This window comes from Carassius auratus, chromosome 39 (assembly GCF_003368295.1).
Source record: "Carassius auratus strain Wakin chromosome 39, ASM336829v1, whole genome shotgun sequence".
Taxonomy (NCBI): Eukaryota; Metazoa; Chordata; class Actinopteri; order Cypriniformes; family Cyprinidae; genus Carassius; species Carassius auratus.
Genome location: NC_039281.1, coordinates 2717126 through 2740526, shown reverse-complemented (window position 1 = coordinate 2740526; position 23401 = coordinate 2717126). Strand labels below are relative to the sequence as shown.

The window sequence follows — 23401 nt, the reverse complement described above, 5'->3', positions numbered from 1 at the left end:
TGACTTATAGTTTCAAAACTATATTCAGCAAAATTTCTATATTACTTTAATGGGAATTGTTACATTGTCATGAAAATAATTTCACATGAAAAATCTACTAAAATGTACTAAAAATGCTTCAATTCTTTTTTTTTTTTTTTTTTTTGTTTAGTTTAGTTTGTTATCAAATGTAACCCAGACATTTCTTTGTTGAAATTATTGAAATATATTTTAAAGTTCATTATAACTTCATCTTAGGATTCTCCCGGGATTCTACAAAGGTCTGATCTGAAAGTAATTTGAGTCAATCGTTCAGAAACCTCAGTAATGAAAACAGAATTGTTTTATGTAAGACATTTACACATCTCTCCTGACTTCAGGTCCTCCGGGGAAACGTGGTCGGATGGGCAGAACCGGCGACCCTGGTGAGTGCAATCTCTTCATTTCTCTTCCTCATGCCTGATCTAGCACTTTTCTGTAAACATTGTTACTAGTGTGCATAAACTCATAAACATTCGATGTGACTGGGAGGAAGTCCTCGTTGAATGTTGTTTTGATTCACTGTAGACCCTCAGATGATTCAGAGGTATTAAACTCAGACTGATGATGACTCAAGCCATACAAATTAAGATGGTGATGTATTTCTATGTAAGCTGTGCGGTGGACACATATGGCTCTCAAGGGCACAGACTGAGAGAGCTTTTAATGCAGCGTTCCCATACAACTGGCATTTGGACAGAAGGACAATACTTTACATCTGTTTTTCAAACTTGTTCCAGCCTCGCTGCCCTGGGAGAGGAACTTCAAACATTGGCAGAACACTTTATTTACATAGAGATAGTGGGTCATTTTGTCACTAAATCTGCTAGATGTGGTTCTGTTTAGCTGTGCCTGCTTGTTGTAGTTTGGGTCGTGAAGTGGGCAGGAAGAGTCGAATGTTGAGACAACACCATTGCACAACAGTCTGTTTGTTTCTCTAGTGTGAGGGAGAAAACTGGATTGGAAAGCTGGAAGATATTTAGCAGACAAATCAGCGCAAACATAAGGCAGGTCGTATGCGTCCATGATAATTCAAAAGTTAAAAGCGCTTGTTCAATTAGAACCCTCGTCAATTAAATGATTAATCTTTTTACTAAACAATTTTGATAACCGTAAAACACATTCACATTATTTTTCTCTTTGAACATCTTACTTTTAAATGCTTTCCAAATGGTGGGGCCATTTTCGTTTACAATGGTCAGAACTTGACTGTGCTGAGTGAACGTTATCTTTTAAACTCTGCCAGCATCTAGATGCGAGTAAATGTCTCGTAAAACTTTCTGCCTCGTAAAACCTCAACACATCTTTTAAACCTCTTTTTCTCCTCTGAGGGTCATAACGCTGACGAACATTTCAGAAAAAAAGATTTAGAGGTTTACCTTTTGTTAAAAAAGTGGAAGCGTAATTTTGTGTTATTATTGAAGTTAAACTGAAAGTTAAAAGACATTTGGATTCTTTTAAATGTCTCTTTGTTGATGTTCTTTTATTTTTCAGGACCCCCTGTAAGTAACCTGTCCTCACACTTCAAAATAATGACATGTTGCAGATATGGGCTCTGTATTGTGGTAAGGCAGATAAAACATTTAAAGGGTGAGACATACAGTAAAACCTGAGAAACGGCCTTCAAGTTCTTTTTTTTTTTTTTTTTTACATTTGAGAATATTTGCACCAGTTAATCTGACATTAAAGGGTTAGTTCATCCAAAAAAGAAAATTATGTCATTAATGACTCCAAACCTGTAAGACCTCCGTTCATCTTCGGAACACAGTTTAAGATATTTTAGATTAAGTCAGAGAGCTCTCTGTCCCTTCATTGAAACTCTGAAGCATCAAAAATTAATTTTGATCCAAAAATAACAAAAATTACAACTTTATTCAACATTGTCTTCTCTTCCGGGTCTGTTGTGAGTGCGTTGACGACGCTGCTGACATACGACGCTGCTGACAAATGATTCTGCTGACGTGTACTCTGGTGCGCGCAATAACAAAGATAACACATCAGCAGTGTCATACGTCAGTGTTGTGAACGGTGTTGTGTTATTTTTTGGACCAACATTTTTTTTCGATGCTTCAACAAATTCTAACTGACCCTCTGATGTCACATGGACTACTTTGATAAAGTTTTTCTTACCTTTCTGGACATGGACAGTATAGCGTACATACATTTTCAATGGAGGGACTGAGAGCTCACGGACTAAATCAATTTTTTTTGGGTGGACTAACCCTTTACATTTCTAGAACCTTCAAATAATTATACAAAATAATTGCATGCTAGAATTAGCATTCTTCTGAGATTCCAGAATAAAGCTTAAATAATAAAGTTCTGAAATATTCACTTCAGAGCAGCCGCAAGCTTAAGGAGATCTGGTGCTTCTGATATTAAAGTTTTAGAATATTCAAACCAACATTAAAGTTCTGGCATCCAACAAAAGTGTAACACAGAGTAAGAACAAGTCGCAAACTGTCTGTCACCTGCTTTAGATTTAGGTTAAAACTAAGCTGTCAATATCTTGTTGCAAATAGATATATGGCTTCGAATCCATAGTTTTAACAGGCTGTCATGAAGATTTCATTGATCTGTTTAATGCTTGCAGATGTCAAATTATGTGACGGCTTTCAACATTTTAACAGTTTAGGTTGGTTTGCTAACTTTCACGTTTAGTTTGTGGTCTTCTGTAGAGCAGAGGTCCACCGGTTTATTTACTCAGAAGTCTATTGCAATGTTATGAAACCCTAAAACACTTTTCATTTATAATCCTGCAAAGTGCTTTTATTCCAACTAATAAACACATAAAACAGAGCTGAAAGACTGACAGGTTGTGTTTTTCTATTCAAGTTTTGCAATGTGTAAGTATGATCTTCAAATTCAAATTGGTTATTGCGAATAATTTACTTTTTATCACACTGGATTTTAAAATATTTGTTTGTTTTTTTTAAGCTGAACATAGATTCTCTTGAGATTATGAAATCTGTCATGATGCTACATTGGGATATAATCTTTTTTTTAATTTTCATCTACTGTAGGTCCTTATTTATACATTATATCTCATTTTTCTTTGCACAGGGCACACCTGGGCGAGACGGTTACCCGGTAAATGTCCTTTAAATTATCTAGTTTCTTCTTGGGTCTAAATCTCCATTTTTATGGAGGTCTTTTTCTAATTGCTTCACCTCCAGTTGACTTGCTCTTCATCTCTGTTTTTTTTTTTTTTTCATTTCTGTCTTACTAAATATCTGTGCAGTCCCCAGCTAACAGAGAATTTCCACATAATAGAAAAATAACTAAACCGTAGAACATTTTAGCAAATCCTTCTTGAAGCATATTTTTGTTCGCAGTGTGATAGAATATATATTTTTAAGAGGAACACGAATTAAACTGCTTATGCAGGGAGAGAAGTGTTAGTAATAGTGTCTAAAGTAAGCACTAAAAAGTGTAACAACAATGAGTTTTACATAGTAATTAACTCAAATGATATATAGGGAGTTTGAATAATTAATCAGGAATCTGAATTAAACACATGAATCGATGATCTGCATATCCGTTACAAAAGTTTCAAACACTCTTCATCATCGACACCATCGTCTCTGATGAAGAATGAACCTCTTTCGCTGCTATTTCAGCAACATGGCCCACAATGAAGCTGAGTTTCCTGGAATGAGAGAAAGCGCTCCTGGGCTCAATTACGCTGGAATGGTGTTTCTCTGGTGAAACCGCTATAGATTCATCCCTTTGGCTAAATGTGTGTCCAGGACAGCAGGCCAGAAACACTTAGGACTTTTAGTTTATAATTTCCAGCTTTCTTGAACCCTGAAATGGAAAGCACTGGGAAAGCAGCCGGGCGTAGACAAAACATCACATGTGAACTTTGACATATGGGCAGAGCTGCCCTGATCTCATAAAGTACATCACACATCTGATGGTTGTTTTCTGATAGCTCGACTTTGATTAGAGTAGTTTGTTTGTGTTCAAAATAAAAAGAAAAGACATTTGCTTGGTAAACTGTGAGTCATAATAATTGCATCATGTATTTCATTTATAAAACAAGCCCCAGTCAAACAATCAATAGTCTTTTTCAGTACCTCTGTTTATGTAGATACAAACATGAGATCAATTCTTGGGGTCCAAACAGATGTCCATCTGAACTGGATCATTGTTTTGATTGTATGATCTACTGTAGAAGTGGTCTGGTGGCCTCTAGTGGCTGTCAGTGGAACTGCGGACAGCAGAATGATAAGCAGCAGGCTGTTCTGGAACATGTCAAGGTGAACCTGGGGTCAGATTGTGGTTAGTCACAAAGCGAATGAGGCTCTGTACCTTGTTTTGTCTGGATCTTAATTGTGGACCCCATGGTTTGGTTAGTTTGGCTCCAGATATCAAGAGATGTTTAGTTAACAAGCCTTACTCACCTCGCGGCGTGAAGTATGAGTTCAATAAGAGTATATTTGTCTGGGAGTTCTGAGTAAGCATTACTGTGGCTCTTTAGCCAGTTATACTGCAGATATTATTTATTACATTACCACTTCCTGTTCCTGTACCCATTATCTCTACTATCGTCAAAGTAAATTAGTGATGTCTGAACTGATATGCTGTGGCGTATCTGCTGTAAGATCAGCCTCTAGATAGAAGTCTTTGCCAGGCTGAGTCAGTCATGCCCAGCAAATTAGTATCAGAGGTACACTCATGGTTTTCCCAGATTTGTACGTCTGCTGGGAAAAGTCCTTGGTTAATTATAGACAGGTGTGTGTGTGTGTGTGTGTGTGTGTGTACATGCAACACACACTCATTCTTGAGACAAAAAAAAATATTGGTCACATTTCACTATAAAATCATAAAAAGGTGTTTTTTTAAATTGTTTATTATGTATATATGTTAAACATACGCATACATATTTATGCAAAAATAAATACAGGAATAAAATCTCATGCTCATAGCTGTAGTAAAGTAATAAAAGTCCTGTTCAGACACAATGAAATCAACGAACTGTTCATTTAAATACACTAAAATCATAAATTAACTTTAATTATTTATTTCAATAATGGGAATGCTATATTTGCATAAATTAATTAAATGTATGTATTTACTTATTTATAGTTAAATAGCTCATGCTATTTATGCTGTTCAAATACATTAATAATTAATTAATTCATCCATTATTATTGCTGTTATTAAAGTCTATTTAATGACAGTTTCATAGACATAAATGATTAAAATTACATTTCATTCATTTATTCAGTGCAATAATGGAAATGCTATATTTTTCATTAAAAAATCATTTGTATACATATATATATTATTTGAGATTATTTATTTATTTATTATTTATTGCAATGGTAGAAATGTGATATTTTTAGTAAAAAAAATTAAATGTATTTTTATATCGTTTTAAATTATATAATTGCAAATATATGCACATTCAAATTATATGTATCATTTAACTGAGGTTAACTCCTATACAATAAAGGATTTAGACAGACTCAAAAAATAAATAAATAAATAAATAAAGACACCTGAAGCTGGCACTTTGTTTGGCCTCATTGGGCTCAATAGTAAAACACCTCACTATGTGTGAGTAGATCAGAATTCCTAATCTGGAGCATGTCCATTAGCATCTGCCAAGCCTCTGTAGCATCTGGAACAGAGCGACAGGTGCGTGTGTGTTAACTCGCCCCAAATCCACATCCTTTATGGTGTACAACGCAATCTCAGAATGCTTTCGGCCAGCAAGTGTGAAACATACGCTAGTAATTTCACTCCATTCACCAGCAATAGCCATCTTTTAAACAATCCCCTTTACTCCCTCATAACATGATTTTTCTTATCCTGTAAACTAGTTTGACAAACAGTTTGTGTTAACTTACGTCATATGGCGAGGGTTATTAATTAGAAAAAGCAGATGATTTCAAGTAAATATAACTGACATTGTTACACTAATGCTTATATACATTTGATGGAATCCAGGTAGATCCAGGTTAATTCTGTTCTGTAAGTGCACTGGGTTAATGTTACTCACATGTGTGAACCCAACATGTGTCTAGATGATTTGCCATTGTTCTTATGAGCTCAGGTGGTGCCCACATGCTGTCTGTGCTCATTTGAGGCCGTGATTTGATTAGCAGTATCGTAAACAGACTGTATTACATGCAGACGCTGCTGAGAGCGGCTCTCATGAGACTGTTGTTTAGGTTCTCTCATAAATAATCCCTTTGGATATGAGCGTGTGATGGATAGGGTGACTCTTTTTTCCGAACATGTCCTGGCCAGGATTTCTAAACTTCCTAAAATGTCCTGGTTATGCTTGTTTTATTGTTTTCATTCTTGCTGAAGGACTGAAATGTAGTCTGAACAGTATATATAACTGACCAGTCATGAAATGGAAGAAGATGGCATTAACAGAAAATATTTAACAGCAATGTACTAAAAATAGAGAAATTTTTCCTTTGCGTTGCTGAAAATGTAAAAACGATCTCATTCACACAGATCTGCGAAAACGACTAAAAATGCTGTATTTTGCATGCCAGGCCAGTAGTTGGCAATGTCACATTGTAAAGAAATACTACACATCTGCGCACATACATAGACTGAACACACAATGCGCATGACATCACTGTTTTCACAAATTTGCAGTTTGCATGGAGATGATAGCAGGAGCTATAGTTTTCAAAAACGTTCACTTTGAAACCCGTTTTAAAAATGTAGCATTTTCAGGCCACCAAAATGCATTCAAAGTTTTCTATTTTTAGTTGAAAATGGATTCATGTAAACAGCCCCTTAGAAATCCTGGCCAGAACATGTCTTAAAAAAGGAGGTTGTATGGTCATACTACTGATGGAGATTGCTTGTTAAGAAAGATAGAGTTGGCACTTTTAAATCTGTTTTAGAAATGTCTAGTATAATAGTTCTTGTTTACAGAATAACAGAGCAGAAATATGCCATATGAAGGCTTTCTATGAATATTCTTGACATGGTAATGTTTCATTTTGAAATCCAGGAATATCTTTCTTGGCAGCCCGGTGGGAGTGAAATGGATGTCACATATCCCAAAGTATTTCCATGTACTTGAAGTATAAAGCAGTCCAATAAACGATATACCCTTCAGAGAAGAAAGGAGAACAGAGAGACGTGGAGACTTCATGGACATTGGATCCAGATGAGGGGTTGTCTCGTCTCACAGAGCCACACAGGGATGAGTTTGTGGTTCTTTTTGGCAGAAAAATGAAACCTAAACAAAAAGGGGGTTTGCATTGTATACATCTCTATATATATATATATATTACACATTTTGCCTGCTATCAAAAATTCGATAGCACTTTATTTTACAGTCCTGTTCCCCATGTACATACTATGTACTTATTATAGTAATTACAATAACTATGTAATAACTAGGTACTAACCCTGAACCTACCCCTAAACCTTACCCTAACCCATGTAGTTACCTTGTATTACCAGAACTTTCTTAGATAAATACACTTTAAGTACACTATAAGTACATACAAGGACACGTACTGTAAAATAAAGTGCAACCAAAAATTATATTACATTTCAAGTGGTTAAATTATTTCTCTGTTACGAAATAACCCCTAACCCCAAAATGTAGGTTTATGGGGTTTGTGATTACATTTTTTGCAACAGTTTCCAAATGGGATAAGAAAAATCTTTTATCAAATTTAATTTGATATATATTCTCTAAAAACTAGTCTTAATGTCTTGTGCATTATTATTCAAGTAAATCACATTTTGATATTTTTACTGGAAAAGTAGAAGTGCATTTAAGGGCTTAAAACCAGATATTGGCAATGAAAGATGGGTCGTTTCTTCACTGTCCAACCCAAACACAATCTCTTAAGTAGGTGAAGGCAGTCAAAACCTGTGAAAGATTCTTTTGATTAAAACATCTAAGTCTTGATTTGACTCAAAGGGCCTATCGATACAATCCCTCCAGATTTCCCACAAAGCACCATTGAGCCCACCACGAAGTCCAGTTTTAGCAGGAATGCTTTTGTAGGCCTGAACTCAAAGCGTTTCGATTACCCTGTGATGAATTTACGATTTATAGCAAAGTTGAAAAACTTAACACTGGCAAAGGGCAGCAGACAAAAAAGTCATTATTTCATTTTCTCGAGCCTTTACTGGTAATCTGAATCCTCTTTCGCAGTTCTTTGCTCTTTGTGGTTAAATATATGTGGTAAATCAGAGCTACTCTGGAATGTTTTCCCGCTGTTCCTGCTCGGAATTCAGCGGTGCACACAACAAAATAAAATATCCAGGATTAATCTTCTTATAATTGTTTTCTAAGAGGTTTTTTCTTGGAGGTTTCGTACTTAGTTTGGCCAGTCAGTCTGTTGCAGGAGAGAAATGAAAAGCAGGTTTAGGAATAACGGATGGATTTAACTTTTTCATGGTTACCTTTACTCTTCAGGGGGTCATAAATTGAGTTGTGTTAGTTCATGTGTGGCATCCATATGGACCTTGAGTGTGTGGCAGATAGCAAGATGTTTGGAAATTTGAAGGATACATTCTTGAATCATAATATGAGTGATGTTTGTTCATGAAAATTCAAGAGTGGCTTATTTTTTGGTCATTTTTCTGAGATTTTTGAGAAAGAAAACCTTTAATCCCCCAATCATTTTGATGGATTATTCGATTATAAATGCAAGAGTCTTTGGCCCTGCGGGTCAACAGATTGAGACCCAGCAATAGTGACCAGTGGGAAGACCGATCTCCTCCTCACAATGATGAACTTAAAGGGTCTCAGACCCTGAGTACTATAGTCATAAATCAGAGTTTAATGTCTTAGCCGATTCATTGGTTTCTCTTTCAGGAAGTCCGCTGGCATTGACCTGTGCATATGGTGTCTGCTCAGCATGAGGAGACACTGCAGAGAGCAAGCCATGTAAACGCTCCCAGATGTATGAGTAGAGCTTCCAGCACGTCCTCAAAACAAATGTCCTGTCCTTAACATACCTCTGGGAATGCTTAAAATCAAGGATTGTTTATTGTCCAAAATGGACTCGTACATCTTTTGTCTGTTAATTCAAAGGCAGAAGCTTAGCATTCGTTATTTTTAGCCCAGGATGTTCTCTTACTTTTGGGTACAGACACTTCGTTGAAGTTTGAAGGGCCTGTCTTGGACCTTGTGTTAATTTCAAATGCACGCAAAATTGTACATTTGGTGAACTCTGGCCTGCAAATTCATATAGTCTACTGAATGGCACTTATTTTTAATTCCTTTCAAAGAATGACGTTATGGAAATACAGTACAGTTTCTGATCAATGTAAGTTTAAAATACAAACTTTAAAAAGAAAAGCTACTTTGAAAAAAAATGGGTTTAGGATTTACTCTGAAAGAATTGTTAATCATAATTTTATAGTTACTAAGAATATTAAGCAAGGTGAATTTTTGAATTATATAGATTGAAATAGTTTTTTCTTGTCAAATGTACTGCAGTAACCTGTGTTTTATTTATTAAGTGCACGTAAAGTTGTGGTGAAATGGAGTATAATTTTTTTTTTTACACAAATTACTTAATTACTAGTGCTGTCGTTTGCTAATATATGCATCACTGTCATGCTTACTGTTAGTTCTTAACAAACTTCTAATCCAAAATAATAAAACTTTATTTGTTTTCTGTGATTCCACAGCATTGTGTGCACTAGCAGCAAATCATGAGTGTCTGAGTGACTAGAGACCTTACACATGGCTCTGCACCAATCAGATTGAGAGGGAGAGGTAGATTTAAAATTCAGTGTTCTGGGTTTTAGAGATAGAGAGGATGTTGTAGTTGTTTCAGGCTGTGCTGAACAGTTTTCCTATCTGCATAGTTTCTCAATCTTTCCTAAGTGCTACTTTCTTTTTCCTCCCTGCAGTAAAAGTAGTAGTCCAATTTAAGTCCAATTTGACTCTACATTCCACCCTAACAGACACACACATAAAAAAGTGGGGATAAACTGAGGATGCATATTTGATGTGGGATTGTCACAAGCTTTTGAGACAGCTAAAAAAGGGCCAGAAATTGTATTGATATATGTTTCAAAGTTCAAAGGTCTCTGGCATTTTGATGACCTCCCACAATTCTTTCAAAAGTATGTGATTTATCTCACACTGCTACTTTTAGAATAAGTCTAGGTGCTTCATGACACTTTTAAATCAGACTTCTCACCTCTGACCTTCAGAACAAAAATAAATCCTGGAAGGTCTCCTTTTACACAACTACTATGAGTGGTTATACTGGACACTGTGTTGCTCCCGTTACAAGCTTGCTATAAAATAAAAGTAGTAATAACTTATTTTATACTGCCAGTTTGGCACATCCTTTCTATTTTTGACAACTGCACAATTTTTAATTTCCTGGTCTGACTTAAACTGATTCTTAAACAACATAAATGGACTGTGATGAATTTTATTTGTTAAATATTGAAATGCCAATTATTTATTAGATTGTCATTTATTTATACCCTTATGTATAATGCACATATCTGATCAGTATAACTGATAAAACACATGGAAAGGCAGAGGCTACTACAGTGCCAAACTATTTTTTAGATCATTGATTACCCTTGCATTTGAATCTTTACTAAGTCTGCAAGACTAATCTTAAATTTTGGTGGCAATAACAAGATTGTATGTTGAAAGTCAAAAGAAACTGGTCTGACTCCAGTCCTCATCTTAAAAATGGAGGAATGACATCATGGCCTACCATTTAATTCTCTGTTTCTCTCCTGATCTTTATCTTTTGATTTACCTCACACACTTCCCTTCAGAGTTTATCTGCACTTTCCCTTTTTATGACCAGCTGTCTGTGGACTCCTGGGGTTTAATCGTCTGTTTTTCTCTTTTTCCACTGTTCAGGGTCCACTCGGTCTGGATGGCAAACCTGTGAGTATTCCAGAGCTTTAAAGAGACAAGATGAGACTTTGTGTGTGTTTGTGTGTGTGTGTGTGTGTATGTGTGTGTATTAAAAGGTACACAACTGTAACTGATATGATACCCTTTTAAAAGATGCTAATCTGTACAGTTTTTCCTTTAAGGCACTAATGTAAACCATTTAGGGGTAAACAAGGTGCAAAGATGTGTCTTTTAGCTGTTGTTCCATCCCCAGTGACAAAATCTGCCATATAAATCTGTCTTTTTGTTGGGAATATAAATGATCCCTCAATTGTGTAACTTTTCTTAGCAATCAGAATTATGATGTTTGAGTAGCGGATGTTAAAATGACAAACTTACATTGAAAGAGGGACTTGAACAATAATTAGAGACCACAGTGTCATAGAGACTTAGAAGTGGACTCTTTTAAGCTCTTTTTGACTAGAAATGTAATAATTGATTTGTTTATTTGCAGGGTATGCCTGGACCTAAAGGAAGCCAGGTACATGCAATTTTATATTTCTACTGTGCGGTGAAGTTTATTGTCTGATATTGTAGACAAGTGAGTGCTACTTGATACAGAAGGTTAATGGAAGTAAGTTACAGTATAAACACAAATCTGCAAGCTGTTCACTCACACTGTGTACAATTATGGTTTTAGTTATGCATGGCATCAGGGTGATTAAACCCCTTATTTAAGTTTTCAAGTCATCTGTCACCTCTGATATAGGGTCACACACTACAAAGTGTCTTTTACCTTGTATGTCTATTATCCGCAAATGAGATGGAAATAATGGATTATACAACAAACGGAGCAAATTCACCATTGTTAGCTTGTGCTGTTGCAGGAAGGCAGTCGATTATGAACCCTGTCACACTCTTTAGCACTCTGTAAGACTAATCTTAAATTTTGGTGGCAATAACAAGATTGTATGTTGAAAGCCCATTTGTCCAATGTAACGTAAACCCCTTCTTCTGGAAAGCAGACCACCTCAAAACGCCATTCTTCTGCGGCTTCCTCTGAAAGACAGTTGTTTTGTTTTGACTCACATGAAAGAAAGTCTAAGGTGGTCTTAAAGTAGGTCTTATTCAGGCCGAAAATGTTGTGAGGTGCATCATAGAATATAGATTTAATTCACATGTGACACAGATGTTGTTTAGATGACAGTGTGAACAGCAAGAATCATTTTAATTTCAGCCTTTGCCACTTTTGGATTGTGACTTCAGTGTTAACAGTAATTCATTTAACATTTCACATTTTATTCCACCCAAACACACACTAATTTATTTATTTATTTATTTATTTAACCATTTTTGTCTTTACATCATTACAATTCTCCCCTTTTTTCGCCTCCTTACCCTCATAATTATTCAACATGCACTTTGCATCAGCTTCACTAGCATTGCCTCTGTTTTTCAAAGCAGTGTGTTTTACACATGTAGATAAGTTTCGAAGCCTCGTCAGTTCAGACCAGTGTCTCAAATGGGTCACAGTGAGAAGGTCATGTGAGCAAACTCATAAAAATTACAGATTTGTGCAGAAAACTTCCTTATCATTTCCACTCACATACTTTCTCTCAAACCAGTTTCTTTATGTTCAGTCAGTTGTACTTTCATCATATTCCCAGACTCTTGACCATGTTATTTGCAAATGACTTTTAAGATCAAAGATTCCAGTTATATCTAGTGCAGATGTGAGGTGCAGCCTGTACTTTCAGTTGAAAAAGATGACTTAGAAAATACTTTGAAGATGAGATACATGTGAAAGTTAGAGGATACTGAGATGCTAAAGACTCTTAGTGACTGACTTATGGTTCACGTGGTATGTTTCTGAACTATGCCTTAGACTTTTGTCATGTCAGCTTTTCATTTTGGACAATTTTTCTAATCATCACACCCACCTCATTTATTTCCAGGGGTTGCCAGGACCAAAAGGAGATAAGGTACATTTGGTATCTTTTTTTTTTTTTGTCAATACTGTACAGCACACTCTCACTCACATACCCAGGCTGCTTTGTTCAGCAAACAGATGTTTTCCGATTTCTAAAACAACTCACAAATTTCATTTGCATTGGCTTTTGTCTTCAAACACATGTTTTGGAGGGGATGTAAACCGTGTGTCAAGCATGAAATGAGAGAAACAAGAAACCTGTGGTAAATGAAGACTGTCTTGAAGTCTTTTCCTGATTGCAGTGAAAAAAAAAAAAAAAAAAAATTGCACAACAAAGCAAAAACATGGAGCCTCAGGATGCTTTTTCCTCATTTATAGTAATTAGTATATTAGTAGAGTCTTTTCACTGATTTCATTAATATGCTCTCTTGTTATAAGATAAAGGTTAAATTATGACTGAAGCTGATTTGATGAGTTAATTAATCTGGTTAGTGGGTCAGGAAGCAGTGTTTTAAACATCATTAAGTAATATTTCATACATCTCACTTCCAACAACATTTTCACTTTCGGTGTGGACAGACAAATGGCAAAGAACCACATAAGCACCTTAGCAATCATCCACACACAGTCAAGAACCGCTCAAATTCTCTTTAGAATAGCAAGAAGTTCACATGTTGCTAAATGTGTTTCTTGTCTTTTTGTGTTGTAGGGTGAGCAAGGAGACACCGGGCCAAGGGTTAGTACATGCATACTTCTGTCACTTTTAATAAATTTATATATTAATACTTTCCTTTACTGTCAGAGGAACAGAATGTCAAATGTGGCTCAGAATACTTAGGGCGATACCTGACTAGATATTAATCACATTTATAAAGAAACATCATAAATCAGAATTGAAGGCCAGAACTGTGTGTGGCAGAGGGCCCAATGCATTCAGCATTCACTCTTTCTATTATTGCCTTAATCTTTCTTTATAATTTTTCTCAAGATGTACAAAAATGTGCAGATATATGTGTGCATTTAACACCCACATCCGGCAGAAGTGGCCCTAGTCCAAACATAGGGTTATTTGGTCAATATTTGGTTATTTTGAAACTATTGTCATTAAACAATGAAGTTCTGAAAATTACTACTATTTTTGTCAATTTACCAACATTTGTGTCAAATTTAATTCTTTTAATACACTGTAAAATAAGTATTTATTTAAATTAAGCACTATACGCAATACACACACACACACACACATTCAAAAACAGTCATATTATAATGATATATAATCACTTTATTACGTCATTGAAATGGCTTGAACAGTGCTCTAATACATATCCTGCTCCTCTTATATGTTTGAAAGAAACAATGATGTGAGCTATCTATTTTCATTCACTAAGGAGTGTGCTGTGTGTGTATCCATATACAGTATGTGTGCTGATTGCATGTTTCAGAGCACAAAAATGAAAAATGTCTACAGACCAGCTAAATCCTAACAAACCTCCCTGTGGGGAAGCTCTCAAAAAGAAAATATACAAAGCAAATGATGTCTTTATTTTTCTTCTAAAAATGCCACAAGTTTTATTTTAGGGTTGGGGTTAGTCTGCTGAAAATATAATTAGAGTAATTTATATAATGTAAGAACAATAGAAGTCAATGGGCAGCTTAGTTAGCAGAGCGTGTGTGTAGTGCCGAGTAAAGAAGCAGTGTGGGAAACCTCAAGCATCCCTCGGGTCACCACATCCCTGCTAACACAACCCTCATGCTTACACTGGCATCCACATGCTGTGTCACTCTTACTTTCTCTCTGTTTTGCTCTTTTTTTTCTCTTTCTCTGTTGCAAGGCTTTAGTTCTCAGATTTTTTGAAGCTAATTTTGATTAGCTTCTTAACTTTGCCAAAGTTTTTCGGCAACATTTAATACAATTTAATAAGACACTGAAAAGCCAGGAAATAATCCTTACAATTTTCAATTTTGTTCAGTTTCAAAAGTTCAAAGAAAGTAAAAAGTCACATCCTTACTTTCATGAACGGCACAACCTTATTTGAAATCTTTTGCGGCAGGCATGTGACATTTCTCTGTGCATCTCAAGCAGCTCTCCGTTACTGCTGTCAGCACAATCCAGCCCGCAAATTGTGGTTTGCAGAGACAAGTGAACATAAACATGTTGTTCAGACCAGTGTGACAACAAAAATAAAACCATGGTTTTTGTCCAGTGTTATTTCAGGGTGGCAAGACCAACAATTTGACATTATTTGGTCATTTCTATTTAGGAAGTCCATATTTATTCAAAATTGCAAGTATTGTTTTTCATTTTCATGACATGGCATGAGTTTGAATCCAGTCTTATCCAATGAGAACTCAACAATATATATTGGATTTATACACAGTAAGAAATGGGATTTTAGTCATAATTATTATTATATTATATTATATTATATTATATTATATTATATTATATTATATTATATTATATTATATTATATTATATTATATTATATTATATTATATTATATTATATTATATTATTATGATAGCAAATAAATAAAAGATAGATAAAATTGCTTAATTTAAATAAACACTTATTTTACAGTTTTTTAAACAAAATCAAAAATATTAAAGTGAATTTAAATGACAAAATGTACACCATTTTCTGTATTAATATATTTTAAAATGTAATTTCTTTCTGTGTTGCAAAGCTGAATTATCAGCATCATTACTCCAGTAATCACATGATCCTTCAGAAATCCTTCATATATTTTGTTACGGACCTTTGTATTTACCGAAACTTTTGAAAGGCATAGTGTGCACTAACAGGGATGTTGGTAAATTTTAAAACAGTGTTTCGTTGCTTTTATTTCAAAATAGTCATAAAGAATTGGTCTGACCGTTATGTATAGATATGTCATAAGAAGGGTATATCTTGAAAGCAAAATCAACTAAAATCCTGCAAAGTGCTCAACTGGATTTGATATTTCACAATCCAGTGGCAGCGAAATGCTGTCAATGCTTTTTTAATGACTGGTTTGTGTATCTCAGCTCCTCTGTCCATCCTGTTCCTCTCGTAGGGTCATGGCACTCATGCAGGTCTGCATAGTAATCAGATTCTCATTAAGGTTTGTCTGTTCTCTGCTGCCATAGCCTTCATCTCCAAGCCAGTTCTTGTCCGGGAAGGCTATCTCCCTTCATGGCCCCTGAGATCTTGCTATTCCTTAATCTGAAGTTTTCAATTCTCTTATTGTTTCTCCTTTGTCTTTTCCTTCTCCATCCGTTTTTCCGGGAATTTCCTGTCTTTTTGTACTGGGGACTCACATGCACAGATGGTCTTTCCCCGTTATGATCACAGCTATATCTCGGCCGACCAGCCCACTTTCCAGAGGCGTATGCTGAAGGTAGCATGTGTGCAAGGCATGTGCAGACACTCCCCTTACTAGATCTTCGTCTTCCTCAATTTTAACCCATGTCATTTTGCGTGATTGCTTGTGTTATTGTTTGTGTGTCTTATACTTACAATCAAATGAGCTCATCCATGTGTGAAGGATCAGAGCGTTGCATGCAAGTTTGAGCAAGCTGAGGCTGATGCAGGGCGAATCTCATGAAAAAATATCTGGGTCATTCTTTACCACATAATAGTAATAATAATAAAAAATGTCTATATATATATATATATATATATATATATATATATATATATATATATATATATATATATATATATATATATATATATATATATATATATATATATATATATATATATATATATATATATAATAGACATTATATTTTGGGTTAAGAAATGTAATTTAAAAATAATAATAATGATGATGATAATAATAATAAAAAATAAAATAAAATAATGATCCTGAAAATATTGCTTTTTTTTTTTTTATGAGATTCACTCCAGTAGATGTATAAGGAAACTTTGAAGTTACAGAAATTGTCATTATACACTGAAATTTGGTGTAGGATTTACTTTGAGGCAATCTTTAATTAGAAATTGCTAGTAGATTTCACAAATAATTACAAAAACAGCAAGTAGAAAGTCTAAAATATAATTTTCTTGTAAAAGACTCCATTGATCTGTTTGATTTACAAATTTGAAAGTAATTTTTACAGTGCTAGAGGCATACTTATTTTGTATTATTTAATAATGTATTATTATTACTCACAAAAGGCAAATTACTTACAGGTGCTTCTCAATAAATTATAATGTCGAGGAAAAGTTCAATTATTTGAGTAATTCAACTCAAATTGGGAAACTCACATATTAAATAAATTAAATGCACACAGACTATAGTAGTCTAAGTCTTTGGTTCTTTTAATTGTGATGATTTTGGTTCACATTTAACAAAAACCCACCAATTCTCTATCTCAACAAATTAGAATATGGTGACATGCCAATCAGCTAATCAACTCCAAACACCTGCAAAGGTTTTCTGAGCCTTCAAAATGATCTCTGACAATCATCGACACCCTTCACAAGGAGTGTAAGTCACAAAAATTAATTGCCAATAAGCTGTCTTTTCATAGAGTGCTGTATCCAAGCATGCTAACAGAAAGTTGAGTGGAACGAGAAAATGTGGAAGAAAAAGATGCACAACTAACCGAGGATTGTCAAGAAAAATCGATTCAAGAATTTTAGAGAACTTCACAAGGAATGGACTGAGGCTGGGGTCAAGGAATCAAGAGCCACCACACACAGAAGGGTGGAGAAGCCCATAGCCCAAGCTGCCTGAAATCCAGTGTTAAGTTCCCACAGTCTTTGATGATTTGGGGTGCAATGTCATCTGCTGGTGTTGGCCCATTGTGTTTTTTCTAAACCAAAGTCACGGCACCCGTTTACCAAGAAATTTTGGAGCACTTCACGCTTCCTTCTGCTGACCAGCTTTTTGAAGATGCTGATTTCATTTTCCAGCAGGATTTGGCACCTGGCCACACTGCCAAAAGCACCAAGAGTTGGTTAAATGACCATGATGTTGGTTTGCTTGACTGGCCAGAAAACTCACCAGACCTGAACCCCAGAGAGAATCATTGGGGAATTGTCAAGAGGAAAAGAAGAAACAAGAGACCAAACAATGCAGATGAGCTGAAGGCCACTGTCAAAGAAACCTGGGCTCCCAAACCACCTCAGCAGTGATACAAACTGATCACCTCCATGCCATGCAGAATTGAGGCAGTAATTAGCCCCTACCAAGTATTGAGTACATGTACAGTAAATGAACATACTTTCCAGAAGGCCAACAATTGACTAAATGTTTTATGTTTTATAAACTATTCTAATTTGTTGAGAGTTTTTGTTAAATGTGAGCCAAAATCATCACAATTAAAAATACCAAAGTCTTAAACTACTTCAGTCTGTGTGCAATGAATTTATTTAATACATGCGTTTCATAATTTGAGTTGATTTACTGAAATAAATAAACTTTTCCTCAACATTCTAATTTATTGAGAAGCACATGTATATTCAATAAAGTTGTGGTAATGAATCTTAAAACATTGTCTTCTATTCACTTTTCCAAATAAAAAAAGATAATGAAACAAAATAAATGCTTCAATATAATGTTATTTGCGCTTATGTTTTGCAGTGACTTACTTGAGGAATTTATTTTATATCACATGTCATATGTTTTCATCAGGGTGATCAAGGACAGGCAGGCCCACCTGGACCTCCAGGCCCTCCTGGAGCACCTGGTGCAAGAGGACCCCCAGGAAACACAGGGAAGGATGGTCCCCGCGGCCCACCTGGAGAACCAGTAAGACACTCATCTAATTTTATTTGCTTCTGTGATGCCGTTAAGGTTGTGCATTTCCTTGTTTAAAGGGGTCTATAACAAAGTTGTCAGGAACTGGTGAACAATTAACTTTAAAGGTTTTTTGAAGCTTGATTGTGTTTACAGTGTGCAATACAACATGTGTTCATGTTTCGCGTGTAAAAAAAACACAGTATTTTTCACACAATTAACCTATCTGTATACCGCTGTTTTCACTGTCACAAAAAAGGGCTGATGACTTCCTTGTTCTATAAAGTCCCTCCTTCAGAAATACGTGACGAGTTCTGATTGGGCCAGCGATTCCTGTGTTGTGATTCGACAGCTGAGTGCAAGCTGTCCTCCTGGAAACGCGATTGGACTAGTTTTAAGAAGCAAGTGGGCAGGATTTATTTTGAAAATCCTGGCAATCCTGATCTGAACCATAGACAGTAAAACAACGCATGTGCTGGAGATGTACTTATAATCACAGGAGCGTTTTTACTGATGAGATGCGCATGAAAATCGTATTCGATTTTTTTGCACAGCCCTACCATCTAGTTAACAAAGCTAAACAGCATTGCCCTTTGTGTAATAAGTTACAGAAACTGTTAAACGCACCAACTTAAATAATAAAATACACTTACCGTTTGTGGTCCATAAACAACGCCTTTTCCAGACAAAGAGGAAACTGCTCCATCTTTCAAGAAAAATCTTTGTGCGAATCCGGCATTAAACTGATTGAGATTGAGGAAGCTGTCCTCAGTTTAATGTGCTGCACATAGTTTTACATGTGGATTATAATTTTCAGCAACTGAGTTAAACATAAATTGTAACCATTGATCTCTAAGTACAGTGTCCCTGGGAAGCCCAAACAAAGATGATTGGACTCAGAGATGAAAATAACAGTGTTTCGACGACATGGCGACAAAAGTACTCTTCAAACACAACTCTTCCTCTTTCTCTGTGCGAGCACAACAAGGCCACGCCCCCTTTTTTGTATTGATGTGGGTGGACGTTAGTCAAAAAACTGTTTCAGTGACGTCATTACTGCAGGAACTAGAAGGATGTAGTCCAAACGGGTCGTTCGTTGTAGGCGAATTCTGTTAAATAAAATATCTCGCTTGGCATTGAACTTTGAGCTTTAGAACTTTACAGATAATATTTATACTTTACAGATAATATTTTACTCTAACAACAACATTACACTCTAACTAAAGTTTAAAACATGGAATCACGAAGAACAGGACCTTTAACTTTAATAAACTAATCAACAAACACAAAACAAAAGTAAAAGCTGCAGCCCCTCACGGACGACTGATGCATAAAACATATTATAACAACAACATAAAGTCCAGGCCTGGACCTTTCTCAACTTGCACTGTCGACACTCCTCCTTTTATCCATCCAGTGCTCCTCTGTGAGACTCGTGTGGCACAGGTGTCCATCATTATCTTTCATTATCTATTGCTCTGCTCCCATGGCCCTTGGCCTCATCCCACTCGTCACAGGATCATCTCATAAAGAATTGTACAGGCTACATCAAATCAGGGAGAATAATGCATGATATGACCCTATAGATAAAGCATCTTATTTGAATGAACAGCTCAAATATAAAAACTCAAATCACATAATAAACTATATAAGATTCAATCAAAGGAAAATTAATGTTCACATCATATTGGAAAGATCTTGACATTTCTTACACGTTTAATTATGCATTTAGCGCTTTAAAAGGATACCATTGTGTGAATGTGGAAAAGAAGGGTGCAATTCGCACTCAGAAATTGCTAATAAATGTCACAAATAATTACAAAGAAACAATAAGTAACATCTTCAATTAAATGTAACATTTCCTCTTTTTATTATATAATGCAGTCACTTTTAAACATCATTGTACACTATAGTGCTGCTCCATAAACACATACACACACACACACACACACAAACACACACATGCACACACACACAAACAAATTGTTCAATGAACCTTCAAATAAGGGAAATCTACAGCTCTACTCTACTATTATCTACTACTGTGTGTCTAGCTTGTTCAGAGTGCAGCGGAGTGCACAGGAGTTTGTCATAGCACTCACACATACATGCATATGGACATAAACACTGTGTATACAGTATGTATGTAAAACTGATGAATTTTACACAGTTACACAGCAACTGAATTGAATCAATATTGACCCGACCTGAGCTGTGTAATGACACTATTGATTTGTTGGAGCTGCTTTACAGCAGAATTTCAATTTGATACTATCATGAAGCTGCTATGAAACAATATGGAGTGTATAGAGTGTTTTTGTTAAAGTTGACTTTATGACTTGGCATGGATATACAATGTATATACAGTAGATGTATGTGTGTATGTGTATACATATATATGTGTGTACTGTACACACACACACACATAGTATATAATTATATATTTTGCAGACTTAGTCTAAAGATTAGGTATAAGAGTGAATGGTTTCGCTGAGTGGGCCTCAAGTACCACTTTTAGTTTCTAAGCAATTTTTAAAAACTGTAAATTCAGCATTTACTCTCTGAATGCAGTCATATCCTACAAATCTACTGCCCAGTTAAGTATGTCAACAAAAAGATTCAAGTAGTCTCAAAGAATGATTAAGTTAGCTCAAACATAATAAAGTGAATACATAATGAAATGAAGTTGTGACAAAATGTTCAAGAATTTTGTTTGTTCAGCTCAAGTCACTTGAAAAAAATAAATATATAAATAAATAACTCAATAAATAAATGAGTAAACTGTGTAGGGCATCAACTACCAAGGGGGCACCAAAGGTGTTTTTTTTCTTTTAACCTAAGGGAGCCTAATTGTACAATTGGATTTAAAGTGAAAAAGTGACATGACATATAGTCAAGTATCATTCTCAGAATTCGTGCTCACACACACACACACAAACACACCCAGAGCAGTGGGCAGCCATTTATGCTGCGGTGCCCGAGAAGCAGTTGGGGGTTTGGTGCCTTGCTCAATTGCACCTCAGTCATGGTATTGCCAGCCCAAGACTCAAACCCACAACCCTAGGTTTAGGAGTCAAACTCTTTAACCAATAGGTCACGATTTATCATCTGAAGCTGTTTTTTTTAATATAACAGCCTGTGGTTTACAACAGTTAAAGGTTGTACTTTAAAGGTTAAAGGCATTAGCATTGCTCCGCTCTGGCCTCCGTCATCTGACGTTGTGTTTTGTTCAGCCAGAGGTGATGGAGAGAAAGAGGTTAGAGGGGAAAGGGGCAAATCCAGTTCATCATTCCCCTAGTCTATGCCAGTGTGCTGCGGCTCACATAAAGTTAAACTAAATATAGATTTTAAGGCTCAAGACTAATCTGGTTTGGGTAAGACACGGCCACAGTGTGTTCTTGAGAAGCTCTGATGTTCCAAAATGTCCCGAAAAGAGTTCTCCCAATGTTTCTCGCCTTTGGTCCCTTCAAATTAAGTTAATCTTTTTTAACTTTCTTATCATAAAGGAAGCTTAATTTGGACTAAGAGTGAACTGGAAATGGCGAGTTGCCAGTACATACTCTCTTCTGTAGCAGTCTATGTCGCTCTTATTAGACCGTTCACAAGCCAAGGTTTTGACTATCAGCAGATCTGGAGCATATTATAGCTTATTCTGGCCAAGAACCATTCATTCATATATGAAGAGGCCGTCTGACTGACATTTTAAATGACCAAACTCATTTTGCTTGATTTTACATGACATTTGGGGGTTTGGCAAACATGTGGGGAATCTCATTTACTCAGAATTATCTGCATCAAAATATAGTTTAAATATATACTTACACACACACACACACACATAACTGTTCAAACATTTGGGGTCAGTAAGAGTATTTATAATTTATTTATTTTTTAGTTACATTTTACATTTTACAGCAAGCATGAAATAATTTGATCAAAAGTGACAGTACACACATATAGTTACAAAAGCTTTATATTTCAAATAAATCCTGTTCTTTTGAACTTTTTGTTAATCAAAATAATCCTGCAAAGTATCACCGTTTCCAAAAATCCTGTTATCAACAATAATAATAAAAGGAATGTCTTTAGCTGCAAATCAGAAATATATATATATATATATATATATATATATATATATATATATATATATATATATATATATATATATATATATATATATATATATATATATATTTGTGTATATGTAATATTATATGTCAAAATATAATAAAGGAATACTAATATAATTTATGTAGTATGATATAATATGTAATGTTATTATATTGTGGCTAGTCACACAAAATGTAAAAACAGGTAAATGCGCTAACTACATTAAATGTATTTTATTAATTGATCTAATAAAATATGAGAGTTCTAATATGCATATATAAACAAGGGAGGTACCAACACCCATTTCAAGCACTAAGACACACAACTGTGATATGATTTGATGAATCTAAAAACACATAGTAGGCTATAACAGCACATGCACAAAGAGAGTCTGTGTGACTGTGCTGACAGAAGTAGAGTCCTGTGCATTAAACAAAGAGACGTGTTCTGTTTGCACAGCTTTACTTTGTCGTCAAGCTTGAGTTTAAAGAAACAATTTATGAAAGCTGAAATCTATGATATTCTGCACCATGTTGGTCACAGATGTTTCTCGAACATAGCAAATTGCTAGCTAGTCATCTCCAATTGTTGTTTTTCACTGGAAAACCACCTTGTTAAGAAGCACAGCTAGAAGGAAGGATGGGGAAAGCGAATAGTTTAGTGCTTCTGATTTCCCCAAGTGCTTCCTCTGGTTTTGTTCATTTTTGACAGGGAACAGAAAATGATGTCTCTGTATTGTGGCTGAAGACCAGCTTTGAAGTCTGCTTGACATACTATATCTGATTGTGT

The 23401-nt window shown here is 35.4% G+C and overlaps 1 protein-coding gene across 7 annotated transcripts in view; it reads left to right on the top strand.

Annotated features, from left to right (window-relative positions):
• The window catches only part of col23a1a (collagen type XXIII alpha 1 chain a), a 115712-nt gene that overhangs the window by 80374 nt on the left and 11937 nt on the right, over window positions 1-23401 (top strand). For 5 of the 7 annotated variants that reach the window (XM_026225121.1, XM_026225118.1, XM_026225117.1 and 2 more), the window contains exons 3-11: window positions 360-404; window positions 1513-1520; window positions 3082-3108; window positions 10865-10891; window positions 11355-11381; window positions 12796-12822; window positions 13480-13506; window positions 16079-16150; window positions 18398-18514. In XM_026225121.1, coding sequence (XP_026080906.1) covers window positions 360-404; window positions 1513-1520; window positions 3082-3108; window positions 10865-10891; window positions 11355-11381; window positions 12796-12822; window positions 13480-13506; window positions 16079-16150; window positions 18398-18514 — 377 coding nt within the window. The remainder of the gene's footprint in view (window positions 1-359; window positions 405-1512; window positions 1521-3081; window positions 3109-10864; window positions 10892-11354; window positions 11382-12795; window positions 12823-13479; window positions 13507-16078; window positions 16151-18397; window positions 18515-23401) is intronic. The other 2 variants (XM_026225119.1, XM_026225122.1) reach the window with 2 other exon arrangements.